The 26,386-nt window shown below is 44.6% G+C and overlaps 1 protein-coding gene across 1 annotated transcript in view; it reads right to left on the reverse strand.

The window, feature by feature from the left end:
* Positions 1 to 26,386, reverse strand: part of adam12a (ADAM metallopeptidase domain 12a) — a 66,427-nt gene that overhangs the window by 23,328 nt on the left and 16,713 nt on the right. The window contains exons 4-6 of the mRNA XM_030098141.1: positions 7,932 to 8,010; positions 4,324 to 4,400; positions 1,819 to 2,008 (exon numbers count right to left, since the gene is read on the reverse strand). Of these exons, the coding sequence (XP_029954001.1) occupies positions 1,819 to 2,008; positions 4,324 to 4,400; positions 7,932 to 8,010 (346 nt within the window). The remainder of the gene's footprint in view (positions 1 to 1,818; positions 2,009 to 4,323; positions 4,401 to 7,931; positions 8,011 to 26,386) is intronic.

The raw sequence follows: 26,386 nt of genomic DNA on the forward strand, positions 1-26,386 counted from the left end.
TCTACCTCCCTGATCATGATTCTGATGTCTGTGAGTCTGGAGCTGAGAGGTGAGAGACGCGTCTCTGGTCCAGCTCGCTGCCGGAGAAGCTTTATTCACTGAGCAGTGGAGATAAAACTTTATCCCATCCCTCTCTTTTGTCTCCGAGCCAAGCAAATTACAATCTGTTTATGAAGATGGTTTCAATAAAAGCAAAGCACGACAATCATCAACATAAATGACGCTCCGAAACGAAATATTGAGAGAAAAAAAAAAAAAACACAACAGCTATTAGTGAACGAATAAATAAAAAGTCAATATTGTGAGAGCGTTTCAGCCAACAGCCCCACATGTCTGGCTCGCCTCCAACGTTGATCTCAATCTCCTAATGAAGTAACTGCAAAAGTCAAAAATCTGTTTCGAATGAATGGAAAATCCCCTAAAAAAATCTGCTGATTCAGTTTGGCCGCCTCCCCGCCCGTCGAGAATCTGAACCCCGCGTCTCTCCGGACAGACCGGTTTAATCATGTTTGTCCGGCAGTCATCGCCGCCCGAGAGATCTCTGGAGTGTGCTTTCCACCTCCCGGTGCTCATCATCTTTGAAGGTATAACGCGGCCGGCGTGAGAGCCTCCCCAGAGCCACGCGCGCACGATTTATCTCTCCGATCGGTGGAGTGTGGGGTTTCTCAAAAGTAATCAGTTTTCGCTCCGGACTGGGTCCTGCTGGTGGCCTTGTGCACGAGCCGCCAGTCTGACCCCCGCACTCGGAGCAAATGCTGCCACTTAACAGCCAAAGTACAGTCCGCGGTCATTCATCAGCGCTCCTGCTCCTCACGTAACCCAGAGCACTAATGGATGCCGTTAGATCAGATGGATGGAGCGGGTGAATAATTCAACAAGTAGCGGCTTCAAAAATGTAAAGCAAGCCACTCGCCAATATGGAGACTACAAATGAGGGTGAGGGTGAGCGGATCGCTTCATATTCTCTCCAGGCGGGCTACAATAAGAGTGATCAGCTCACGCGCTTCTCATTGCGGCTGGTTTATACTCAATCTTCTCTTATCAAACTCTCTTCAAAGAGCGGAGTTGTTAAAATCCCAGTGAAAACCCTGAAGTGTGAACAAAAAAAGACAAGAACAAGCAAACTGCCGACACAGAAATCAAGCAATTCATTGTATGAGTCTAGAACAATGCCACTGAAAACAACATTGTTCGCCACTTAGAGAATAAATAAATGTCTTTATCTGGTGGGATTAAACCCCGCTGTGGCTGCGCTCTAACCCAATAATGTGTTGCAATATTAAAAAATGCCGCAGACACACAGAGAGCCGATCATAACAGCAGCTGTGTGCAAAAAGGTTAATGTCGATCCTCGACACCCGCACCATGAGCAGACAAAATCCATCCATGAAAAATGTTTATGAAAACTGTTTATTGATCACACTCACTGGAGCTTTCACAGAGGTATGGAGTCTATCGATCCCCCCCCCCCCAGTGGCCTGTTTATAAGCAGCGAGATTAAATCAGTCTGGCCCGCTGAAGACTCCGCCGGGCTGAAAACGGCTGACGTATATACAGTGAAGGCAAGAATAAATGTTGTTATTCGTCCACCTGATTTGATTTGTTAGGGGAAAAGATTTAATGTGCAGACGTAGAACCATAAATCCCTTTGCTTAAGTTGACCTTTATTACATTTCCCCCCCCCTCCAATCTCCTCAATCATTCATCCTGAATGGAAGCATGATGCTAAAGAAAAGCTGAAAATACGAAGACTCCTTTTTAAATGACACTGGAAAGAGGTTATTTTCCTGCAACATGTGAGGAGGCAGATGAACTCACCCGTGTGCTGAACGCTCTGAACGGGCTGCTGTCCTCATGTGCGGCGGAGGGATACGAGATGTTGAAGCCGTGGCCACAGGTGCCCGGAGTCAATCTGAGGTGTTCGGCTGTGTAGATCCAGTGAGTTCCATTCGAGCAGTCAGCGCACGGCTCCAGCACGTAAGATCTGGCTCCCAGAGATATAAAACCCCTGCGGAGGAAAGGTGAGGTTTACTGGAAATCTACTGGAATCGTGCAGAAACCGAACAGGAATAGTAATTCTGGATGAAAGCGACCCTGACTGATGTGTTGCATCCTGTTATGACTGGAAGAGATGATCAATCTCCACTAATAGGCGCACTGTTCTCTACTTAATTTTATCAATCGTGGCATCTTTCATTCCCTTTTCTGGACTTTCTCATGTTGTAAAAGTGACTTTGATTGCTTAAAGACATCCTCCTGCAGCCAGTCTGGATAGAGTGCGAGAATCTGCACAATATTCACTGTGACATGAACTCGCACTAAACCCAGCCCTCCTCCCAAGCTGTCTGAGAGAGCAGGTCAAACAACGTGCAGCGCTCCATCAAACAAACAAAAAAAAAAAAAAACTGCTATTGATCTCTGTTTGGTCGCAGGAAGACCGATACAGAAAACAAGAAGAGTATCTAAGCAAGGTCGACCGCAGCGGCGTCACAACAGTTCAGTCTCTCTGCAGAGGGGGCAGATTTTTTGGCTGGTTCATGAAAACATTTCTGATTCTGCTGCAGTCGTTACTCCTGTTGGACTTTCGCAAAAGCGAACGTTTCCAACACCGTAACTCCCGACTCGACGAAAGCCCGACTGCGTTGAAGTTTCCAGGCTTGTCAGCGGCTGACGTGCACGGTCCTCTCAGCTTACTTACGGAGAGAAACTCCTTATTTACCGAACATTCGCAGGGAAAATGAAATGACGAGAGAGGCTTCCTGACTAGACTTTCAACCCTCTGCGCAGATAAACGACTTTGCATGTTTTTTTAAGAACCGCAGCTTCAAAATGCTTCGTTATTTAATAACCAGTATTATTTTCTTGAAGTTGGTTTCCCAATAGAAAGGGTGTCACTCAAAGACTCTAACCTATATTTTGTGCATGAATGGGAAACAGACTTCAACAAAAACACTGGAACGTGCTGTAGATTATTCACCTGATGTGTTTTATTGACTCTTCAACACAGCTGGGATGTCGATGCGAGGATTCTCCACTGTAATATATTTTCTTAAAAGATGTGTAAGCTATATTTTAATTTTAATCCATTTACATGCATTTTATTGCTCTCAGTCCGTGTTGAATTACTGTGTTTCTGGAACAAATGTTTCGGGGAGACGCTCATATTTTGATTTAACTGTGGAAGTTACGGTTGGCCCACGATTTTATGACATTCTAGTCATGCCGTGGTATTCTGAAGTTTGGGAAAAAAAAAAAAAAAAGACACGAGGAGAAAAGACATCTCCAAACCTTGGATTTCTACTGCTGCGTCCCCCTAAAGCTCTCCACAGCCCCCCCAGGGGAGACCCACCCCACACTTTGAGAACCACAGCTTTAACCCTCATCCGGTGCAGAAGTCTCCATCCTCTCGAGGTTTTAACCCGGTAAACGGAAGGTTTTCCTTTACTCGCGCGGAACAATCGAAAACGCAGTGGAAGCTACCAGTCCACCACAGTCACACACACACACACACACACACACACTCACATCCACGTTCATCTGATGGCCAATTTCGAGTGACGAGTGACCTCAAATGCATGTTTTTGGACTGTGGGAGGAAACCGGAGAAAACCCACACACACACACACACACACACACACACACACACACACACACACACACACACACACACACACACACACACACACACACACACACACACACACACACTCTCTCGCTACGAGACCAGAGCAGTAAACACCACTCCGCGGTGCGGCCCAGGGACACGAAGATCAGCAAATATCTCAGATGGGCGGATGGATGAAAGTTTGACTAAATTAGTAGCCGGCTAAAAACCTTGCAATCATCTGAGTTTCTGCCCTCTTTGGGGCTTTTTTAATGTTGAAAACCGAACCGGCGGCACAGGAATCTTGCTTATTTGAGACATAATCTGTTCCAGAACAATCAATCTCACGATAACTTGACAGAATGTGGGAAAAAAAAGACACTGTATACCATAAATATTTCAAGATCAGTGGTGTGTTTGAAAGAAATATATCTCAATAAAAGGCTTTCACCTTGATTTGCAGTTTGCTTATGAAGACAGGTGACTTGTTTTGTCCTAAATTTCTCCTAAACTCCATGAGATCTGACAAAAAATAAGTCACTTTCTAGGAGATGTGAGGAGAGCCACTCCTTTGAGCTTTTGGTCTTTTTTTTTTTCTGCGGTTTAAGACTATAAGGGCCTTATAAGGTGACACCAAAAGTGGAAATAGCGTTCGGGAAAAGTTTAGACCAACGGGACTGTTGTGACAAAAAATGACAAACAGAGGTTGACACACTTACTTAATCCCAGCACAAGCGCTCAAGCTGACATCTGAGTTGACATGATCCTCCACCTCGCCGTGATAGAAGCAGTTCGCCTGAGGGAAGAGAAATCAAAGGACCTGAGGATTTAAAATTCAAGACGGCAAGAAGAGGACCCGCGAGTCTAAGTTTTTGGGAACAGTTCGACCACGCCGACCCCAGGTGATTGCTGTGAAATATGAGGGGATGAGGGGAGTTTTTTTCTTTTGCCTGGTAAGCAGGAGCCATTCTCGTTCATCACCACGGCGGCTAACGACAGCTGGAACCTGGCTCCCGCTTTCACATTGCTCAGCGCGAGCTTTTGCTTTTTGTTCCGCCACATTTCCAGGTATACCCACTTTCACGGACCACCTGTCAAGGAGAAGAAAAAAAAGCCCGCGCGTGTTTATTGAAGGAGGCTGGCAGCGGGGAGGGCGGGGAGGAAGCGTCTGGTTTGGAGTGAAAACATCGCTCAGGTGAGGCCGGACCTGGAAAAACCAGGAAAATGTGACTTTCTCAGCCCACTTCTACTGTTTCCAGACTAAAACAGTGTCAAACAGTTCCACAGCATTTCCTCACAGTAATATTGTAAATATAATCCGCCATGTTTCAAGTTAAGTTAAAACGTCCTCGCTTTAAACCACGTGTTGCCATCGCGCCGTCAGAGCGGGGGCTTAAAGTCGAATATCACTTCTGCGTGTAAATCCTCGAACGAGTCACGTTGAAAAGCTACACTTATGAATATATTTATATCTAAAATGGATCCAATGACTGACTAATGTGAACGGGTTCACTTGCAGCGACAAAACCACAGAGAGTTTTCACTTCTCAGCAATGACTCCTTCTTTTTCTTTTTTCTTTTTTTTTTTTCACAAATGAATTTGGACTTGCATCCATTCTGCTGCCAAAAACAAAACTTCCAATGAATGCTAATGCTGCTCGCTGCATAATTAAGCGATATCGTTTCAAACGCGACGATATGTCACTGACGTGTTTACAAGTCGTTCTGTTGCCTCCGAAGCGGTCAAAAACAAATATTTCCTGTTGACTAATGAGAAAAATAAAAGAAGGGATATGTGAGGGTTTTAGGGAAGGGCGCAAAAAAAAAAAAAAAAAAAGCAGCGCAAGCTTTCGCTTCCATCCACAAGGTGAGAAGGTGCAAAGGCAGAACGGCACATTAAGAAATATGAAATTTCAGCTTAGCAGGGAGGAGCGGGGCAGGATTTAGTACACGGAGTTAATGCTACCACCTCATGTTTCTTTGATGAGATCATGACGGTGATGCATTGATATGAGGGGATATGAATAGACTTTTTGTTTCTAAGGTTTCTGCGGAGAGAAAAGGGGAGAGGAAAAGTGCTGATGCACTCGTTTTTTTCCCTTTTTTTTCAGCAAACTAGATTAATGACGAATATCCAGATTACTGCAAGGTGTGAACGTAAGATTGTTTATTTTAGCCACGCATTCATAATTCTGAGTTAAGTCATATCCCCAGTCGACGGCTTTTGTTATGACACATGGCTCTTATTTATTGTTTTGCACGTGCAGGGGTAGATTTAGTGTACAAAGGGAGAGAGGGTTTAAAACAGACAGAGGGAGTGGGAGACTCCCAACAGCACCGTGCCTCTGACACACAACTGAACCCAGGAGATCCCTTACCCAGATCACTATATCAGCCTCCTCCCTGCCGGCAGGACAAATAAATTAACAGCGGATCAGTCTCGAAAAGAATCTGCTTGTTTCCAGTAAAGAGATCCTCCCATGAAGAGCTGGCTGCGGTCATGAGAGAGGAATGAGAGGTGGGGCGGAGGTCGGGAGGCGTCCGGCAGCCCTGCAGCCAGGTATCAACTACTTTTTTTAAACTTTTACTCAAGTAGAATTTCAGCAAAGTAAAGATACTTTTCCACATTTACAATAATTCGGCACTTTTCCTATTAATCATATATGTTATAGTCACATGTTCATGCATGTTTGTCACATATGTAATGGATGCATGTGTGTTTATATGAAGAAACAGCGTGTGTGTGTGTGTGTGTGTGTGTGTACATTTACTCTGCTCGAATTGCTGGTGAAACTAAACCAAACTGATGGGGTGGATGGATGATTTAAATAACTAAGTGTGTGTATCTCTGAGTGTTTGTGTGTGTATACGTCTCCGTGTGCAATGAGGACTGAATGTGTACATGCATGCATGTGTGGATAATTATTCTCTGGTTTTAATAAATAAATAACAGCATTCTGTTTTCACATGTTTTCCTCTCACGTCTCCATTACAGCTAATGGAGCAGATCTCGAACAGACTGCAGAGATGATGGGTTTAATCCGCCTCCCTGTGTCTCGGGAGCCATCCTGAGCCGACCCGGCCCAACAGCTCCGCCACTGTCTCTTCGTTTCTCTGGACTCTGGCGGAAACGGCCAAGGCCCCGCCAGATTGACGGTCCAGCTCCGTCAGTTTCGAGCGGAAAATGTTGTTCATTTCGCCGTGCGGGTTGGACACTATCAAATTACATTAATCTCCTCTTTTGTGGATTTGCGCTCTAAGTCAGCGCGGGATTTTTTTGGTACACAGACCTCAGAGGATGTTTATTTTTATGCTTTCTTGGCACTGGAACAAAAATTAGATGCGTAATTGCTTCCCCCCCAAAACTGCAGATGATCAAACCGCCGAAACAAAGCGAGCTGGTACAGCCATAGAAACCGATCCGCGCGTTCCAGCCTCTTTCATTATGGAGCACTGTATACTGTAATAGCCTCTCTGTCTTTAAGCCTAAGAATAACAGTCATTCAGTAATGGGATATTTATGGATCCGAGGAACATGCTTTCCTATAATATTTAAAAGCAGGGCATATTTCACTGGAGGAAATCCAATTGAGCGTAATGAATAAGAGGAACATGTATCACAATGCTGAAGCAAGAAACATCAAGTATAAGGAAAAAAAAAAAAAAAGAAGAAGAACTGGGGCTGGATATGGGCGAAAACTAAAAGCCTGTCCCTGAGTAAAACCTTCCCTTTGACCTTAATTAGAAGCTCCAGTTGATGAAAAAAAATTACAAATTATTCGACATATATAGTTCACAGAAATTTGCATTCCCACTATCGCAGGCTCATAAGAGCAATGATCGGCGTTGAATATTTCACCCTCCGCGCGACTTTGGAAGTGCACTTAGATGTTCACTAATTCAATAATTTCTTGGCAGACCTGCAGAGCAAACCATTTTTAGGATGGTTTTAACCTCGTCTATTATTAAATACATGAGCGGCTCCTCCGAACGGAGGCCATTCTCTGACCTCCGTCCGTCTTTTATTTCATCAAATATGAATCTGCGAGCTGAAAATGGACTCTCTCACCTACTACATATCCATCTTTCAAGCGTAAGGCTGTCTATTTCCAGGTGGCTGGAAACTGAGGGCTTCTGCAATATCAACTTTCGCCTGCCTTCCCGCTGACCTTAATATTAGTACAATGAAGCACAAGCTGTAGAGTACATTTAAAAAAAAAAAAAAAAAGCTGCAAGGCAGGAAAATGTCACAAATTCAAGATCTTAAGTTTAATATCTCAACTTTAATGAAAGGAAAACGGCAAAATGAAATACAAATTGGACTTACTGTGGTGTTGTGAGGGCCTATGACCGCACTGCCATCTTCCAGGTAATGAGTTTCGGTGTAGTTACTTGCGAACAGGCCCCTAGAAGGGATAAACAAAGACAACAACACACTCAGAAGTGACCCTCAGGGGTTCATCCCAAAAAAAAAAAAAAAAAAAAAAAAAAGATTAAGAAAAATCAATCACAATGTCTTAAGCCAGAGCTGAATGAAAGATATATATATATATATATATATATATATATATATATATATATATATATATATAAAAAGTCTGATGCAATTTAAAAGTTAAACCTGCTTTAGGATAACATAAATTGAAGAACGCAGCTGTAGACGCCAAGAAAGAAAACAGCTCTTTAGGAGGAGGCTGGAGTGTCGACTTCTCGCCAACCGCTTTCACACGAAGCGGTCGATAATAATCCATAACTCATTCTGTGCCACACAATTGAACAGTAATTAGATTTCAGAGAGCAGACAGGGTGAGTGGATGGACATCATGGCCAGAAATCATCTTTTGCTTTGGATGGGAATAAATAAATGCATTTTTGGTTTATATGATCTCAACAGGTAATTTAAGTCTGTAAATGCAGATAAAAAGAAAAGTGTCTGAAACTGAGAAGCTGTGATTAAATGTGTCTGAAACCTTCCAAATTCCTCATACAGTTCACAGCTTGTCTGGAGAAGCTGCTGGATTTTGGTTTTAGCTTTGTAATCTGGCGCCGGTCACTAACTGGCCCGACCCTCCACGAAGCCAGCGGCCTGCAAAGATTCCCGAGCCTCATGTGACCTTTCCAAAACCGGTGTCCGGCCGTTACAAGGTGAGCGCACGAAATCGCCTCTGGGCTGTGCTGCCCTATCGTGTTCTGCCACCGAAAAAAGTTGGCAAAAAAAAAAAGCTCCGATGCCCTTCTCGGCATCGGTTGAGGCGGACCGCGGATCAACAGCGGTCAGATCTCAAGATGAAATCACCGCGGATCTCCCCCCCCCCCCCCCCCCCCACCCACCGGGTCCATTATTGCAACACGGGCGTCCGCCTTTGAATTCATTATTTGGACAGCGCGTCCTTTAAAGTGTGGTGTACTGTACATGCAGCGAGCACATGTCCAGTCTTCCTCTCCGGGACAACGGCAGATGGCCGGCTGGTGCGGATCCACAAACCCCAGCAGGCAGCTGGATTCTCTTACTGACCTCACTGCTGACAGCCCAGCTGGGAGTTTCAGCTGTAACAACCTGGGGAGGGGGCGGAGGTGGGGGGGTTATTTTGTTTGGGAGCTGTCAGCGTGAGACACAATGCTTCCCCGCCCTCCAGTCCTCGGCGGAGCCGGAGAGCTGGTAATAATCATCGGATCAAAGTGAGGCCAAAAAGAGCGGAGAGAGCCAAATAAAATGATGTGTTTCTTCAGTCTTAATTAGGTCTGCGCTCTCCGCTGGACGCTCAAAACTCCACATCTGCCCACAATAGACCACTCCAGAGCGTGCATGTGTCTGCCTGGCTGTTTGCTTATGAGAGCGCGGTCGGAGGAGGAACATGTTGCAAACCGCCATGTGTCATCCATATGTTTCTGGGTTGTTTTTTTTTTTTTTTTGTCTTTCAATGAATGAGTGAGGTTAGCGTCTCCCTCAAGGACACTGAGGGAGACTCGCAGGAATTAAAGCTATAAAATCCAAGTCGCTGCAGGACATCTGATAAAATGTGAGGGGATTACAACCAATATATTAGCCACGGTCACGGGATTCGGCACGTAAAGCGCCGGCTGTTTTTCTGCTCGGATTTTGACGAGTCTTCGGTTGCTCAAAGTGTGCTGGGGCTTTATTGACTGCACCAGCGAGGACAGTTTTCCCAACAGCCCCCTTGCATTCAGCTCTGTTTAGACATGGATTGATTTCAGTTAATCTGAACGTGACCGAATGGAGACAATTACGAACGTCTCACGTCTCTGTCAGACGCCTCGCGCGTTAGCAGTCCCGCTCTTTTCCAGCATCCGAGCAAAGAAATACAAATATTCAATCTTGAGCTGGAGCAAGAAAACACATATCTAAGGGTATATTTACACTGTCACAGTTGGCGCGGGTACTTGCTGCATTGGTGTGGTCTATATCTGGAAGTGTGAACGCTGCTGTTCACACCCCGGCGTGCACAAAACAAGTTCTGGAAGAAAAAAGAAGACGCGGAAGACTATAAAAGCTCTGAATCTCCGCTGTTTGCTGTAAATGACGTGCAGAACGGAGCTCAGGTTTTATTGTGTTGCATTCAGCGCATCACACACACACTGTGAGGAAGTTACACCGCAGGGTGGCACAACGGCTGTAAAACCATGTGTTTTCTTTACATCTGCGGTCAGAAGGGAAAAACACCAATGTCTGTTTTATTTCAACTTCGGTTTGGATCTGGACTGAACACTGGCTTGTGTTCATAGATGGGGCAAAACGACAGCGCTGTCTGTCTGATCCTGCACAATAATGGAGCTGCCGGTCATAAAACACGACAGGAATCTAAAAACAGATTTATTGCCGGGGCTGTGTACAAAAACTGGACTTTTTTGTATTAATAAGGTTGAATTTTTGAAGATTTTGGCTCTAAACGAGCTGTTTCTCATCAGTGAGATTAAAAGTACAAGGAAGGAGTTTTCATGATCCAAATAAAGTTGGAATAATGAAAGGAACCAAAAACCTATTTTCAATGTTGGCATTTGAACGCTGTTTTTAGACAATCCTTTCAAATCTATCCTCATGAACTAGAACATAATGAAATACTAAAAAAACGCACCAGGAAACACAAATACACAGAGGAATGAGTCATCGCCGTTCACACACATACAGAAATTCTCCCATAATGCAGCTGACCAGTCTTATAGGAGCGTCGCCTCGTGTGTCTGATTCCACACACACACACCACCCGCCTCACACGGCAGCACAAACACACTGTTTATCAATCAGAGAGAAGCTAATGAGGCATCGGGGAAAGGAGGGGATGAAGGGCCCGAACCCCTTCTTTTTAAAATTCATTACCCAGAGGACGGGGCCTCCGGTCGGGCGGCGTGTGACTGACAGGAGTCAGCGCCGAGGGAGCGGCGCCGGCGAGTCAACACCATTACACATCCCCGCCATTACCGCACCACAAAACAAACCCGCAAAGTGTCAGCGGCCCAACACTCAAACAAAACACACAAAAGCAGCAGGACCGATTCAAGACAAACGCAGGTAAATGTCACCGAGTTTGTACGAAGGTTGTATAAACTCCATTTCCAAGCGCAGGAAACAAAAGGAATATACGTCAGCTTCTCCGAATCTGCCACAAAGGTTCACATAATTACAGCTGTCAAGGCTTCATCTCGCTGCTCTGTCCTCGAATAACTTCCTGAAATTACATTACAGTGGGATTTGGCTGACAGTAGATTTGACAATGCAGGCGGAAGGACAATGAAGTCACTCCGAGCTAATCCCGAATGCCAGCAACTAAATGTCACTTCTGTTTTTTCGTGCGCTGAATGATCTTCTTTTTTCTTTTTTTTTTTTCTTGTTGTTTCGTATCTTCGGCTCTGCATTGTCAGCCCCTTCTGGCTGAGAAACACGCATCAGGATTTACACAAAAACCTAATCTGAAAGGAGCACAATCACATTAGGAGACAAGAAAATGCAAACATGCTCTTTCTGAGCGAAGTTCTAATCGGGAAAACACAACTGTAATAACGCTGGAAGATTTATCCATCTGCCGGTTCGTCTCCACTGTTGTTACATGTGGTGTGCGTTGCGAGCGTTTGTTGTGCTTCCATCTGAGGAGTGTGGACCGAGAGGCATGCAAGATTTATTAATTGAAGCAGCTTTGATGAATTGGCGCTGGAGCTTAATCAATCAGCCACAAAATGGGAGTCTGATTGTCAGCTGACTCCTTCATGTGACCGCCAAAATAAGAGCCTTGAATGTCAAACCATCCACCTTTGCAATCGCAAGCAGATAAAGTATTCAGAGACTTTTAAAAAAAAAACTAATGAAACATTTTCTCCTGATAATAATATAAGGCTGAATGTTCTGAACACTCATTATGATCAAACTGATCAAGTATGGTGAGGTTGAGTTTTTTTTTTCCAATATCTCACGCATGATTAATATCTGTAATGTTTTCTTTCCTTTTGGCTTAATTGAACTCATGCTTTATTGTGGAATACGTCAGCCAGCACTTAAACGGAATTAGGAAAGTACTTCTTTTATCACTTCAACAGAATGTGAGTCAGTAATTAATGGCAGATGAGGCTGCAGAGTTGAAGAAATTCATGCGTGCATGACTTGATGAGAAAATTACAAAGCAGATGACTACTTATATATATATTGAAGTTGTCTATCTTGGTTTTCAGATTAAAAAAAAAAAAGGAGAACTTTAAGGTGGAAAAGAAAGGTTTCTTGTATCAGGTGGCTTAAGGACAAAGTTAAAACATGGAGAAAAAAAATTCAATTGTGCAGAAATTGTTGGCTATGATGTGGGCATCATGTACTTTCAGTAAAATGTGGCATTTTTCATCCGCAGCCACAAATGGCTGCTGGAATCAAACTCCGCAGGACTCTCCTTAAGTATAATTGAGCAAAGAAAAGGTTAGCACTTAACATTCTGCAACTGTACGGAGAGCGCTCGCAAAGAAATACAGCAACTTCCCCGAGCATGACACATGCAATCCAATGTCCTTAATTGACTTTCTGTAACCGGCACGGTGACACCGCGGTCTCCATTACCAGTGTCGAAGAACCGGCTGGATCGATGTGCAGCGATTTCCCCCCACCCGTCATGGACTCCGATATGTCTCGTTAAATTCAGACAACCTAATAAGGGACTTCTGGACAAATCCCGGAGTTAACAATGATGAATGAGAAGCGGAGCGTCGGGGCTTCTGGAGCACGAGACGGAAGAGAAAGTTATTTAGAACAGATGTAAAGATAAACATTTAGAGCGGGTGAAATCATCGCCGATGAAAGAAGGTTTCTGGTTAAAAGTTAATCTGAGGAGTTCCAATTAATGCACAAAGTTTCAACTGAGAGAGCGGAGAGGCAATGTGGGAGTAATAATGTCTCTTTTTGCTTTTAATGTGGCGGGTGGCAAGAACCCAGCCTGGCTCGGAAGAAAGTGGGCGGGGCAAACGAACTTGAGCGCATGAGAACCATCCAGCTGCACCAGTAAGTGTTAGAAACCTTTCTTTTCCAGCAGGAGGGGGGGGGGTGGGGGGAGCGCCAGGGTTTCTGGCTGTGATCTGTCTGACATCAGGCGGCGTTGCAGGCCGGCGCCAAGTGGAGCAGAGAGAAGCAGAATTCCCCCTGCTTACCCCGGGCCCAATGCAACTCCCAGCCTCCGTGAAGCATGTCATGAACAGAGCTGCTGGAGCATGCCAGCCAATGAGTCTTTGCTGAAGGAGCGGGAAGGAAAAAAGAAAAAAAAAAAAAAATCAACAGATGGTTTTGTCTGTATTTCTATAAGCTGCCATGTTCGCTTGCGGCGGCTCTGCAAACCGAGCAGGTGAAAACTCACCAAAAGTGGATTTTGGTTTGTGTCAAAAGGCCAATTTCAAGTGCAAAAAGGTTCTTCTCTGTGTTTGACACGAAGCAGGTCTGTTTGGTCTCCTAACAGCCTCATCATGATTCCATACACCTGTGTGTCACCGCCGGGGTGGTTAATTGGTCAGCGCCGTGGTCAAACAGAATAGCCATTAGCAGCGGCGGCACGCAATTATTGCTGCGACTGTCACCCCCCGAGATTGATGCGTCCAAGCCCAGGCATGCCCCGTGAAATCAATAAAGTGTCATCTCTGAGCAATGTCGGCGTGATGGATTACTCCACAGGATCCCAATTACACAGACAGGATGATGAATACCAGCCCGACAATGGGCGAGATAATTGGAATTAGGACAGAAATGCAACGCTAATCTCTGATAAAACGTAAAAAATAGTACCGCAAAGTATTTTCAGATACGCGATCGAGAGCTACAATAACAAATAATTCAAATTTTTTTCAAAAGTTCAGCGGTAAAAGAGAGGGAAAAGTTGTGCTGTCTCACGTCTGCAATAAAAATATATCTCATCCCGAATGAAGAAAGCCATCCTTTTGGCCTCCCCGGGGGGCGAATGTGAGCTTTAGGGGGGGGTGCAGGAAAAAATGTGGGAGTGAGAGAGATGTGTCTTGACAGAACGCTGAGAAAAAAAACAGGTTAAAAAGAAAGATTGCAGGGTAAATTTATTTATCATTCCATGACTTTATTGTGTTTGTGATGAAGCTGGATTGATTCTAAAACAAGCTTTTGTGCAAAAACCCATTATAACAGCTGCAGACTAGTTATAAAAACTACATAAAAAAAATAGGTTTTTTTTTCCACCGAGCACGAGAAGAGCAGTATTTTTGATCAGGAAAGGCAACAGACAGCACAGTAAGATGTTCGGATGGGAGAACCGTGTCGCCGTTACGGTCAGGTGAGGCTCAATGCGCTTCAGGCTCTGTGTGTGTTTCAAACCCGCTTATTTAGATAATGTTTACTTCTATAAATATGCGGCTAAAAACGTCAAACGTAATAAGGAGATCGCTGGACCGAGAAATAGAGCCCGAGAGCAAAAAAAGGAAGTGATGGCGGCCAGCTTACATCACTGGCGGTTGGAATTGGCTTCAAGTCGCTCAGAAAAAAGGGTAAATTGTGTTTATGCTTTTCAATCAAGTGAGCTCTTATAGTTAGGGTGCAAATAATGACGCCCCGAGAACCGAACCTGGAAGTGGGGCAACGCTGTTTTTTTATGAAAGTGGACTGAGTGTTACAGAAAGCCTCGGAGCAGAGGTGCATGATGGGAAGAATAACCCCAGCAGGTAATCTCCGCTTTCACACCTGTCAGGTTTTTGGGCCAATTAAAACAAACCCTCGTGTAAAAAAGCTGCATTGCGGAGATCCGTTTCTGGGAAGTGTGAACGTCGACAAATGAACCCTGTTGGATAAAAAAAAAAAACAAAAAAAACCCCAAACTTAAAATGACTTTACTCTCAGTTGAAGGTGAAATCATGAATGCATCTTTAATCTAGCGGCGGCAAAAACAGGAGCAAAACAAAAAAAAAAAAAAATGTCAGGGATGATATATTCTGGCAGCAGATCTTCATTAGAAATTCCAGGTGCAGTTTTGACACCTTTACGTATTTACAAGTTTGAGCGCAGAGGAACACCAGCCTGGAATTAATCTCTTTTCCCCAACTTCGGCGTGGAGCTCCTGTCGCGGTATACGAACATCGACTGGATTATAATAAATGATGTTTCCGTGCAGTGTGCATTCAGAAAATGAGACCATTTTAAAAATGAAAGACGATGCAATGGTGGGAATAAAATGGGATTAATCGCGATTAATTCATTAAAATGGTGGAATTAACTGATTTAAAGTCAATCTGGGGACCACGATGTAGAAGTAAGAAGCAGAAATGTGAAAAAAAATCAAGGAAAAATTCCCCAAAATCTAAAAACTGAGCTGCTGCTGGTGGGAACTGCAGACGCAGATGCACACGTGACGGAAAAAATGTTGAAAATACCCTTTTTCGTCCGATTGTTAACGTTTTAAATGTAAATAAAGCTTTGAGTGTGAATCACATCAAGCCGGCTGCTTTGACTCCTAATTGTTCCATCGTTGGTTCCTTCACTTGTCTCCGGTTGTTGACACGCAGTGTCAAGTCACATCTGGCCGTCGTTTGCCTTGCTTACAGCGCGCCGTCTGTCGCCCGAGAGCGAGCGTGCAGACCTTCATTACAACCGCCACCGTGATTATCAGAATGCCACTTCCATCGCTCGGGGTGCGGCTGATCCCAGGAGAGGAGGAAAGTCGTCTAAATGCTGCAGTTCGCTGCTAATGTAATGAGCAGTTGTTCGGTTTTTAGGCTGTGATTAAAGAATTCATCTTTAGCAATGCGAGATAAACATAAATAAAAGAGTTCCAACAGAGTGAGAGGTTTTTCTCTCTCTCTCTCTCTCGCTCTCTCTACCCACAGCGAGGGTCAGCAACATTGTTATGTGAAACTAATTACGCCGAGTGCCGAAGCAGGAGTCTCTCCAGTCGCCTCTGTAGCTGTGGATCACTGGAGGAGAGACCCTTCATCCTGCCTTCCACCCCATCTGCCCCCCCTGGGCTTCTGCTGCTCTGCGGCGGCGGCGGCGGCGAGCGAGCGAGCGGACCCCTGCTCTGCCTCCTCGCCTCCCTCCGGAGCGCCGCTTGTGTTTCCACGTGTGGGAGGGATGGAGAGAGCCGGAGTGTCAGCGTGTGTCCCCGGAATGAATGCATGTGCTGGTAGCTCAGCGTGATTTATTCTCCTCTGCTGTATACGTGTGTGTGTGTGTGTGTGTGTGTGTGTGTGTGTGCGCTGCGCGCAGAGCGGGCTCAGGACTTATAGATCATGTAGCACATTCTTTTCTTTCGGCACTATCAGCGAACCGCAACACTTTCAAACTGTTTGTTCAACCCACAGTGCAAAAGATCAGGAGGGATGTATGGAACATTAAAGCTTTCTGCAAACTGCACAGCAGAAAAAAACCCAACAGCACCAAACTAATTGTAGAGAAAACTACATCCTCCTGCAAATTCAACCTCAACAAAATCTCTTAACAGTGAGATCTGTAGGCTGGAACGCATAACAAGGACACGCTTCCTTTAAATATGATTTCCACACAGCGCAGCTCAGCTTCTTTGCATTAAGGTGGAAAATGCCTTCGGTGAAAAACCCGGGCTTGATATATCACTAAAAGCAAATCAGAAATTTCCTTTTATACTATGAATGAACCGGGCCTTTAGACTCGTTAATATTCATGCCCTCTAGCCCTTCTCAAAATCAGGAAATAGTAAAAGCTCACAGATAGAAATTGACTAGATTTAATTCATATCCCCCCGTGTGGATACGCTCCAAGTGGAAACAAAAAGCTTTCCGTGCAGCTTCAATACAATTAATTGCATCACACTTCCCGGGTTTGCTTTTTCTTGTTTCATAATTCTGCGCCTGTTTATTTATTTGCTATCATCACGCGGGCTTAATCTGAGAAAGAAAGAATACGCCGAGGTGGGCTGAATGCGAAGTACAGGTCACGCCGATGCAGGGGCTTCCAGCATTACCATTAATTCAAATGCTCGCAAAGAGCTGGCCCACGGCCCCGAGCTCATGCATCTTTATTCACTGCTACCTTGTGCTTTAACTAATGAGCGGCGAGGGAACTTCAAACAATCAAGCCTATCATTCTTTTCACAAAGTGAAAGCACAGGAAGAAAAAAAAAAAACAGCATTTCAATTAATTAAAGCTGTCTATACTTGCACTTCTCTTCCTTCATATTCCCTCGGAGAATTCAAACAATTAACGGCTGAATACAAATCTATTCTCCTTCCACACTTCTGATTGAGTTAGTGAGGAAGACGTCCTCAGCCTCGCCGTTATAAGTCTCGGGTTTCTTTAGATGTTGACTGAAAGGAGGCGAAAGCCAGACAGCGAGAGGTCAGAGTCCTCAAAAAGGTGCGATCTCCACTAAGACGAGGAATTAAAAATCCGCTCCGATGTTTTTCAAAACCGCTGAGCGTTTATCAGTCACCGCCGGCTTCCATTCCATCGGTCGTCTGCAGTCGCTGGCGGGCGTTTTTTTTTTCAAAAGCGACTTTCAGTATCATTTCGCACTGTTTCCAAACTTTTTCTGACCGATTTCACAAAAACAATCATCAATCATCCACAGCCCATCGATTCCTGGGAGGAATATAGCTCCTGCCGTCTCGCCGATGCACCTGGGAAGTGGAACGTTCCGGCGCTTTCTTTAAGAGACTGTTTGCAAACATCACGCCGTAGATCAGGGCGCGCAGATGGAGCGCACAGCTGGGGCTCTTTAATTTTCACACCATCGGTGACCCATGGCGCTCAGGGAAAAGGCGGGAGGATGATTTGCCACATATAGAGCGCCCATTGTGAAGCTTCATCTGTATTTCACAAAGCCAAGGATGCTCTAAGGTCGGAAGTTAAACACTCGAATACATTTTTCTTTTCATTTTCAATGCTTCCAATCGATCAAACAATCCCCGTTTGTGTGTGGAAATAAACCCACATGCAGAGACCCACATCTGTAGCGGAGCAAAAGATTGCAGCATGTCTCCGGGGGGGGGAACGCGATTCAAAGTGCTTCACATGGGCTGCAACAAATGCACCATTATAATGAGAAGTGAACAAAGAACAGCACGGAATAAAAATGCAGCTCCAGAGCTGCAGAAAACAAAAATCTATTCAACCTTGTTTCAAAAACACACACTTGGTTTTGATCTGCAGTACATTTCAAATATTTAGTGCAGAAAAAAACTTAAAACATCTTCTGAGTTTTTTTTTTTTCTGGGAGTCTTGGGAAATAAAGGAGGTTCGCAGCAGACGATGTGATGGGTGTGGATGGTTTACAAATTAACAGAGGATCAGAGAAATTAAAGCATATTGGGCTGAAACCATTATGGTTTAGTATTTTGATGTTGTACCGCAGATTGACAGGAACCCAGCGGAAAGGCCTGCAAAGTAGAGCGATACACTCAATTTATCTTCTTCTTTATGAGTACTATAGATGATAGCATGACCCCCACAGTGTCTTCATCATCTTAAGATCACAGATTCTGTTTGGAATAACATGAAGAGACAAAAGAATCTGAGTGAGACTCGCGGAACAAAGCGTCTCTGAGAGGTACACGAGAAAACTTTGCTGCAAAGTTCCTTGAGAAACTGTCGGGATTTTTATCAAGAATGATTGATGCTGTTTTGGGTGTGAAGTGTGGCCGCATACATACTGATTACTCCTCTCTTCTTTTACTTTCCATTGTGTGTGGTGATAAAAATCAACTATAGACTCTTTCATTCTTGAGAGGATTCGCACTTTGCAACAAGCTAAACTTAAACTCATATATTTCAGTTTAACCTCAGAAACTCGGAGAGTCGATCAGAACAATTTCCAGCTTTAACATATGAGCTTACAACGTGCTGGAGGCCCCGCCGCTCTAAAGACGACGATACGAGTGAATCTGTGTCACAGAGTCGGAGCGTGTGCCCCTCCACGCATCCACAGCCTCTTTATCAACCCCCGGCGGCTGCTATTGTCGTTGGCAGCCCGCCGCTGGAGGGATTAGGTGAGAGTGAGTGAGGAGGAGTGCGATGGGGCCGACCGCAGAAGACCCGGCCGCGTCCCCCCGACGCGCCGGACGGGGAGGCAGAAGACGCCGCCGACAAGTAAATTACCCCACTATTCAGAGACCGGGCGATTGCCTTCACACTCCATCTGACAAAAGCAGAAACGGCAAAAAAAAAAAAAAAAGCGGCCACACATCCTCCGACTCCCCGCGCGTCCATCTCGGCCTCGGAGTCATCCGCTTAATGACGAGTGGGATGGGAAAACAGAAAGCATCTGCTTTCTGCACGACTCGCAGACGGTGGAAGACCGAGCTCCAGGTCGCCGGCTCTCCCCGCACCATTTCCTTTTATCACACGGAGCTAAATTTAGCCATGAAAGAGCCCATCTGAACCCGAACCCCGACCCAGGTTTCCCATCGAGTCTTGAGCAAATTAGAAGTTTTTATTCGAGTCAAAACCAAGAACAGAAATAGGGAAAGAATGAGTTCACCGCAGGAGATCGGCTGAGATGCTACCTTCTAGGGAAAGCGAGGGAAAATTGCCGACGGTGTTTTTTTTTTTTTTTTACAGTCGACTGGAACGGCTGCTGTTTTCGCTTTCCAACCGGCATCCATTTTTCACAAGGACATGGCTCTGCGTGAGCATGTGTGGAGCAACAGAAGGGGAAAACATCTCCCAGATAAGCTGGAAAAAAGAAGGCTTCCTTCAGACCAAACTCGACCGAGCGATGAGCACGCGTTGCTTCTTCGCTTAGCCAGTGACCCCACACACACACACACACACACACACACACACACACACACACACACACACAGGCGAGAGCCGTCAGAGGAAGGCCACCGGACTGTGAGAACTGGGGAGGGGGGGGGAACAGGACGGAGGACAAATCGAGCGAGCGCTCCCTCCGGCTGACATTAACTCACTGTAACTCCGGCAAGTCTATTTGTCTGTCTGTCAGCCGGAGGATGGAAGCCAGGACTATGAGCCCGGACTGATTATCTTCATGGTCAACAGCCACAGAGGTCAACAACCTTGGCTGCTTTTGTTTATTCCCTTTGGCACCCCACAGCTTGGAGAAAATTAGACTTTCCTTGAATTTATTGGAGAGCAGTTAGTCAAATAGGTGAAAGGGAAAAGGCTGCGAGCCCAAGGAAACCAAAGACTGAAACTTTTAGGGAAAAGAAACTTTGAGGATTCTAGTTTTACTGCAAAATCCTCAACAATTTGCTGCACTTTATCCATTTCATTGCTTCATCTTAGATATTTGCTGCTGTGTACGGAGTGAAAATACATGCATTATACCTTATGGGCATACAAAGCAAAATATCAAGTGTGTGTGTGTGTGTTCAGGTTTTACTTTGATAGCGGTGCTCCGGCAGAGCACGAGTCCCTGGAGGTGTGTGTTTTATGTCGCTCCCCCTCTCTCTCCCATACTAAAACACAACTGTGGCGTTATTGGAAGAATGTTTGGGAAGACAGAAGAGTTACAGACGAGGAGATAGAGAGGAAAACTGCAGTTCATCCATCCGTCCATCCCTTAGCTCGATGGCTACAGAAATGTGTGAAAGCTAAACTCGCTGCCCAGCCCGTCTGTCTAAACCCCCTCCGTTCAGGTTTTTTTTAAACAGCCTTTGCCCTGAAAGACAAACGGCAGACTGGCATTTACAGATAAAACACGCAAAGCTATTGTTCAAACCTTTGCATGAATATCAAAATCCTGCGCATCAGATATAAGATCAAACAGGAGAAGAGAAAGCTTGTTAGAGACGAGTCAAACAAAACACAAGAAACAGGCGGGCTTCTTGCCTCGTTCATACGAAATCCTGAAAGGAGCTTCTTTTTTTTTTCCTGTGGACTTTGAAGAAACGACAGGTGCTTCAGTATTAATGAAAATCTCTTCTACAGCATAGTTCAAATTAAAAGAGTGAACAAGTATTCACCTTATGCTGCACTGTATATTCTGTTTCAGTCTATATTTTATCTCTCATTCATGCGAAAAAAAGAAAAAAAGCACAGTTTGCTTGTTTTCCAGGAACTCTGGTTTTCCTTTAATGGTCTAAAAACATAAATGATAAATGTCCACGTACAGAGGTCAGCAAATACATGCATGTGCTTTAAACGGTGCGGACACCTTCGCACTTCCATTTCTCTGTTGTGTTGAAATGAGCGATAAACACACCAGGAAGCGCTGTCAGAATCACTCTGGCCAAACGCCATAAAAGAAAACACAGTTTTTAACGAGGTCAAACAGGGACTGATGTGACTCGGCGAAGGCAGGAGGTAGCGCTAATGCTGATACTGAGGAGGAGATACATCTGGAGGCAGAGCTGTAGGAGGTGGGTGACTGTGAGGCCATTAAACATCCCCAGAAATCACACGGCCGCACTTCAAAAAACTTCATTTCGGTTGTTTGTTTCTGATCTCAACACTGCCCCTCTGTCTGCCAGCGGTACTGCGCCGTTCGGAGTTTTGGAGATGTCAGGAACGAGTGTGATAAATGCAGAACGTGGATGGACGGCTCTAAAATCCCTGTATTCAATGTAGCGCGTAAACGAGGCAGTAAAGAAGATGGAGATTTACCCCAGATTCAGTGACAACCCTCGACCCGCAGCGAGGGCATCTTCATTCTTCATTTCGTTCGTGAAGCAGTGACTGATGGGAGGGAACGCTGCTCTCAGTAGGTTTTGTTTGGCTGTGTAGTTTGTGGCGGAGGAAGCGGGGCCAAGGAATAGATCCAGCAGCTGGAGTCCTCCTGAGACCGCTCCGGTCTGTCTGGAAAAAGGCTCAGGGTGGATGGGAGAATACCCATCAGCCCCGTCACTGCACAGAAGGTTGTCTAACCGGGCCGTGCACTGTCTTCACTTTTCTTTTTTGTATTTGACGTCCCCAACGTCTTCAAAAAAAAAAAACAAAAAAGAGGTTTGACTGTCTGTTCTAAATGCTAAATGATGCATGCAGAGTTTAAGACTAGAAAGCGGTTTTCACTTTGATCTGCTGAAAGAGGAAATCTTGTCTGCGCTCACCTTAAATCTGATTTCAAGACATATGCAAGGATGTAACAGCACAACAAATTGACTGGAAGCGGAGAGCGGAATGGTATCGGGGTGATTTTGATGTAAATATTGACTTACACAGGGCATTCTCAACACTTCAGCGTTTCTAAAAACCCAGCTCTGTGGAAATCAGACAATTACAACAAATTCCATTAAATCTTAAAAAAATGAGGAATTAACAGGTTTAATTAGTAACCAAGAAATCTGGGAGCCTGAGCAGAAAACCGAGAGCGAGAGGAAAGCTAAAGCCAGAACAGCGACAGCGGATAAATTGTTCCAACTTGCTGCTGCACTTTGAGCTTTGAAGTGAACTCAAAGATCGGCTGGAAGATTTCTAGACTTCGAAAAACACACATACACAGGACAAAAAAAAGAAAAAGAAGAGAAAAAGCCTTGTGTTTCAGTGCATCTCAGTGTTCTTCATCCTGAAAGGAGGGACAAGCCGGAGACCTTTCCAGCATAATTCCTTGTATTAATTAACAACATGGAGTCCAACTAATTAATTACGGCTCTAAGCTCGAAAATAATTGGAACCTCTGAGTAGGTAATTCAAAAGCGGGAAGCTCCTTCCAAAAAATTCTCTTTTGAAGGAAGCAGTTAAAAGGTGCGGGCTCTGGACAAGATGAGCCCATTTCCAGGGCTTGTCTTTGAAACTAATGAATCACAGTGTATCATGGCCCTGCAGCTGCAGGCCTAACTAGAAAGGTAGAAAGGCTGGAGTTAAGCTCCGCTGCATCCCTCCGCTCGCAAAATTTGGTTTGTGGGGTTCTGAATTTCACAGCGAGACGTGTTCATGTGCCTTAATTTTGCTGATGAAAGGACGTCCGCGTGCGTCAAGGGAGAATGGCGAGGATTCCTCAAAGGATGCTGTGTATTTGTTTTCATTATGTACAATATATTATCCACGAATGAGAGGAAAAAAACCATTTTGTGTTCATATACAATGTGCCTGCTGCATACGTCTTATTGAATCTGACCATGTGGCTCAATTTTATGCTAATCTCGGCCTAATAGGTCAGATACCGTGCTGATTATACACCAACAAAGGACAGAGCTGGCTATGTGACCAGCTGGTCTGCAGATAAGATCATGTAGAGTAAGGCTGTAATTAGATGGCATCCCCTTCATGATTACCGCGGGAAAGGTGCTCAAGCTTTAACACTTGAGCGAATGGAGAGTCCAAATTACCCCTTTTCTTTTCATCTCCCCTACTTACGGACAAAAGGATGTGTTTTCCTTATCAACCAATGCACTACAAAGGCTGAAAACAAGGAGAGTGGACTGAACAGCTTATTGTGAGAACCATATATTCCATCTAATTTCAAACGTAGCTTTTTTTAATGGTGTGAAAGAAGAAAAGCTAAGATCGAGCGTCAGCTGCAGTGCACACACGTGAATTACACATGCAGCTGGCACAAGGATGCTGTAATGGTTTGCATTTTAGTCAATGTTGGACTCAGACCTGCAAACTCAGCATGATAGAAACAAAGAAAAATCCCCCCAAAAAAGAGAATGGAAGCACATTATGGTCAACCAAATGTCTGTGTTGCAGTGAAACAACACTTTCCCTTAAAAAATATAGTCAAGTCTTCCATTAGTCATCACCAATTAAAACGCTGCAGCTGCAAATCGCAGTCAGCTGGTTCTCCAGAAACCAAGGAACAGTCCGAAACACGAATGCATCATAAAAAGTCGACTCCCGATGAGTCCGCAGCGTCTGGACCCCCACATCACTGGTGATCGTTCGCTGTTCGTCGTGTCCTATTTCTTTTTTCCCCCCCGTCTGCCTTCCTGATGTGGGTCAGTCGTAGTGTTTTGTTGCGTTTGTTTGCCTTGGCCGGTGCGGCCATGCACCGCCATCCTTCTGTCCCCTCTACACAGGTCTGCCTTAAATAAAGGACGGGGGTGGGGGGGGATTTAATTTTGAGGAAATGTGAAACTGAGGTGTGAAATAAAGGGCAAAAGGAAGAAAAAAGGGAAAAGAAAAGTGCCTGACTTACTGACTCGGGGGAGAATTTGATACACTTCTTGTCACACTTTCGGCTTAGCGGCGAGACAAAGGGTCCGCTTCACACGAGCACGAGGTTCCTTCAGCTCCTCATAACTCTGCGGAGAAACTCACTGTGCTGTACTTCTCTTTTCCGAGAAAGGTTGGTTATTTGTTCTGTGTTTTTTTTTTTTTTTTTTTTTTCCCCTCCCTCTGTTTGTTCGGCTCCCCAGGAGAGGCTGTTTCCTGCCCGTGTTTTCAGCGAGACATGAGGACATCTTCACTGCGAGCGGCTCCGGGTCACAGGCCAACAGCAGTCCCAGATACCCGCTCAAATAACATCCCCAAAAACCTAATATGCAAACTGGGACAAATTACGCCTGGATGTTGTCCAGACTGAGTTTTATTGTTCTTCCAAACACCAGAGAGATAAGAGAAGTCTGCAGCCAGGTCGTTCACTCAGGAAACATTCCCTTTTCTTGCCCTCTTTTCAGGGAAAACAGATTATCTTGTGTGTGTGTGTGTGTGCGCACAACTGCATGTTCCTCCCATGCGCCTGTTTTGACAGCACAAAGAACTTTGCATCCAAATGGTTGATGAGCAGGGAGCAAAAGAAAAGCTCCTCCACCCAGCTGATGGGCCCCAGGCCTGCTCTCAGTGATGCTAAAGTCCATTACAGAGGGAAATATGGATGAAGAGCATGCTGCTTGCTCAGCCCGGGATCCCTCTTGATATGCAATGTAGGCGTCACACTGAAAGCCACGGGACAGCAGGAATTACAAACAGCTCGGCCAGGAGCGGATTCATGCCCCGTGGTCAGAGCTTAGAAGCCGTCTCCGCTCGCTTCAGATGTGCGCAGACCTCAAAGAGCCAGAAAAATTGTATAAACTGTATACATCCACAAGCGCTAAAATAAATACAGTATAGGGAGTCATAAATATACCGCGTGAATGCAGAACGCGATAAATAGCAATTTTACCTCCTGAGCAGAGCCTTTTATTCAAGCCCACACACACACATTAACACACCCACACTGGCCTGTTAATTGAGAGTGAATGGGTTTTGCCTCGCAGTGTAATCAGAAATCTTCAAGTGCTCAAAAAAAAAAAAAAAAAAACCCACACACACACACACACACACACACAGTTTACCTTTGAATTCAGATAAATCCACTCCAGATTAATTCCTATTCATGTATTCTGCATGTTTTGCCGTTTGTGCTGCTGTCAATCTCGGCTCTTGTTGCGCCTGAAAAAGATCTTCGATCTCAGTGGGACTTTCCAGAAGAAGACAAAAAGACGATAAAAAACTCATATAATTCCAGAGCGGCTGCGAGAAAAGGGTTGGGGTGTAAATTCTTAACTGTTGCATGAACGTTTCAGAAAACCGCTGAAATGCTTTCCGTTTGACATTTAGCTTTTCCTGTTGGACCGTGGCGCCATTTACTTGACATACTGCCTCATGCTAGGTAGCCATTTTTCACTGAATGCAAAGTCACTGTATTTCCACTGCAGACATTTTCTGTCGCCAAACATCGAATTCTAACATCTCTTAAGAGTGATATCTGAAAAGTAAATGATCATTAAGTCAATACTGACAAAGTCATGCAGTGTGCATTATCAATACTTCTATATACTTAAAAAAAATAAAATTAAAACAGCAATATAATGGTATGAATGCATTTACCTATTTATGACTTAAAAAACTCGAAACAGAACACAACAAAATCATAAAGGGACTATGCAGAGCTACTACTACTACTACTACTACTTATGTACACACTTTCTCCCAATACTCAAAAGTCTTCATGTGTTTTATTTCATTCTGTTGGATTTGTGCATTTATGGAGAAGAAAGATGTAAAAAAAAAAAAGAAGTGACGTCGTCTGAAAGTGACAGGCAGCAACAGAAAGTTGACACGGAGTTAAGAAGAGGTGAAATTCACCTTAGATGAAATGAAACCATCAACGATACTGATGTTACTGGAGGCGTTGCCAAGTTCAAGAAGATAAGAGCAGGGGGGGGGTTTAGATAAAGTTTGAGTCTTACCTTACTAAAAAAAGGGTTTCTCAATGAAATGCATGTAAACACGTCAGGTTTGATCACTCCTCTTACCCTGCTGCGCCCAGAATTCATGGTCATGGAAGCTAATTGGATCAGTAAAGAAAGGACTGCAGGAATCCCACTGCAGGCTTTAAGATGTGGACAAAAAACATGAATTCAGTGTTTGTGCAAATCTGAAATGTGACATATATCTACTCTGACTTGATATTAATAGTCAAAAAAGTG

Source organism: Salarias fasciatus, chromosome 8 (genome assembly GCF_902148845.1).
Source record: "Salarias fasciatus chromosome 8, fSalaFa1.1, whole genome shotgun sequence".
Classification (NCBI taxonomy): domain Eukaryota; kingdom Metazoa; phylum Chordata; class Actinopteri; order Blenniiformes; family Blenniidae; genus Salarias; species Salarias fasciatus.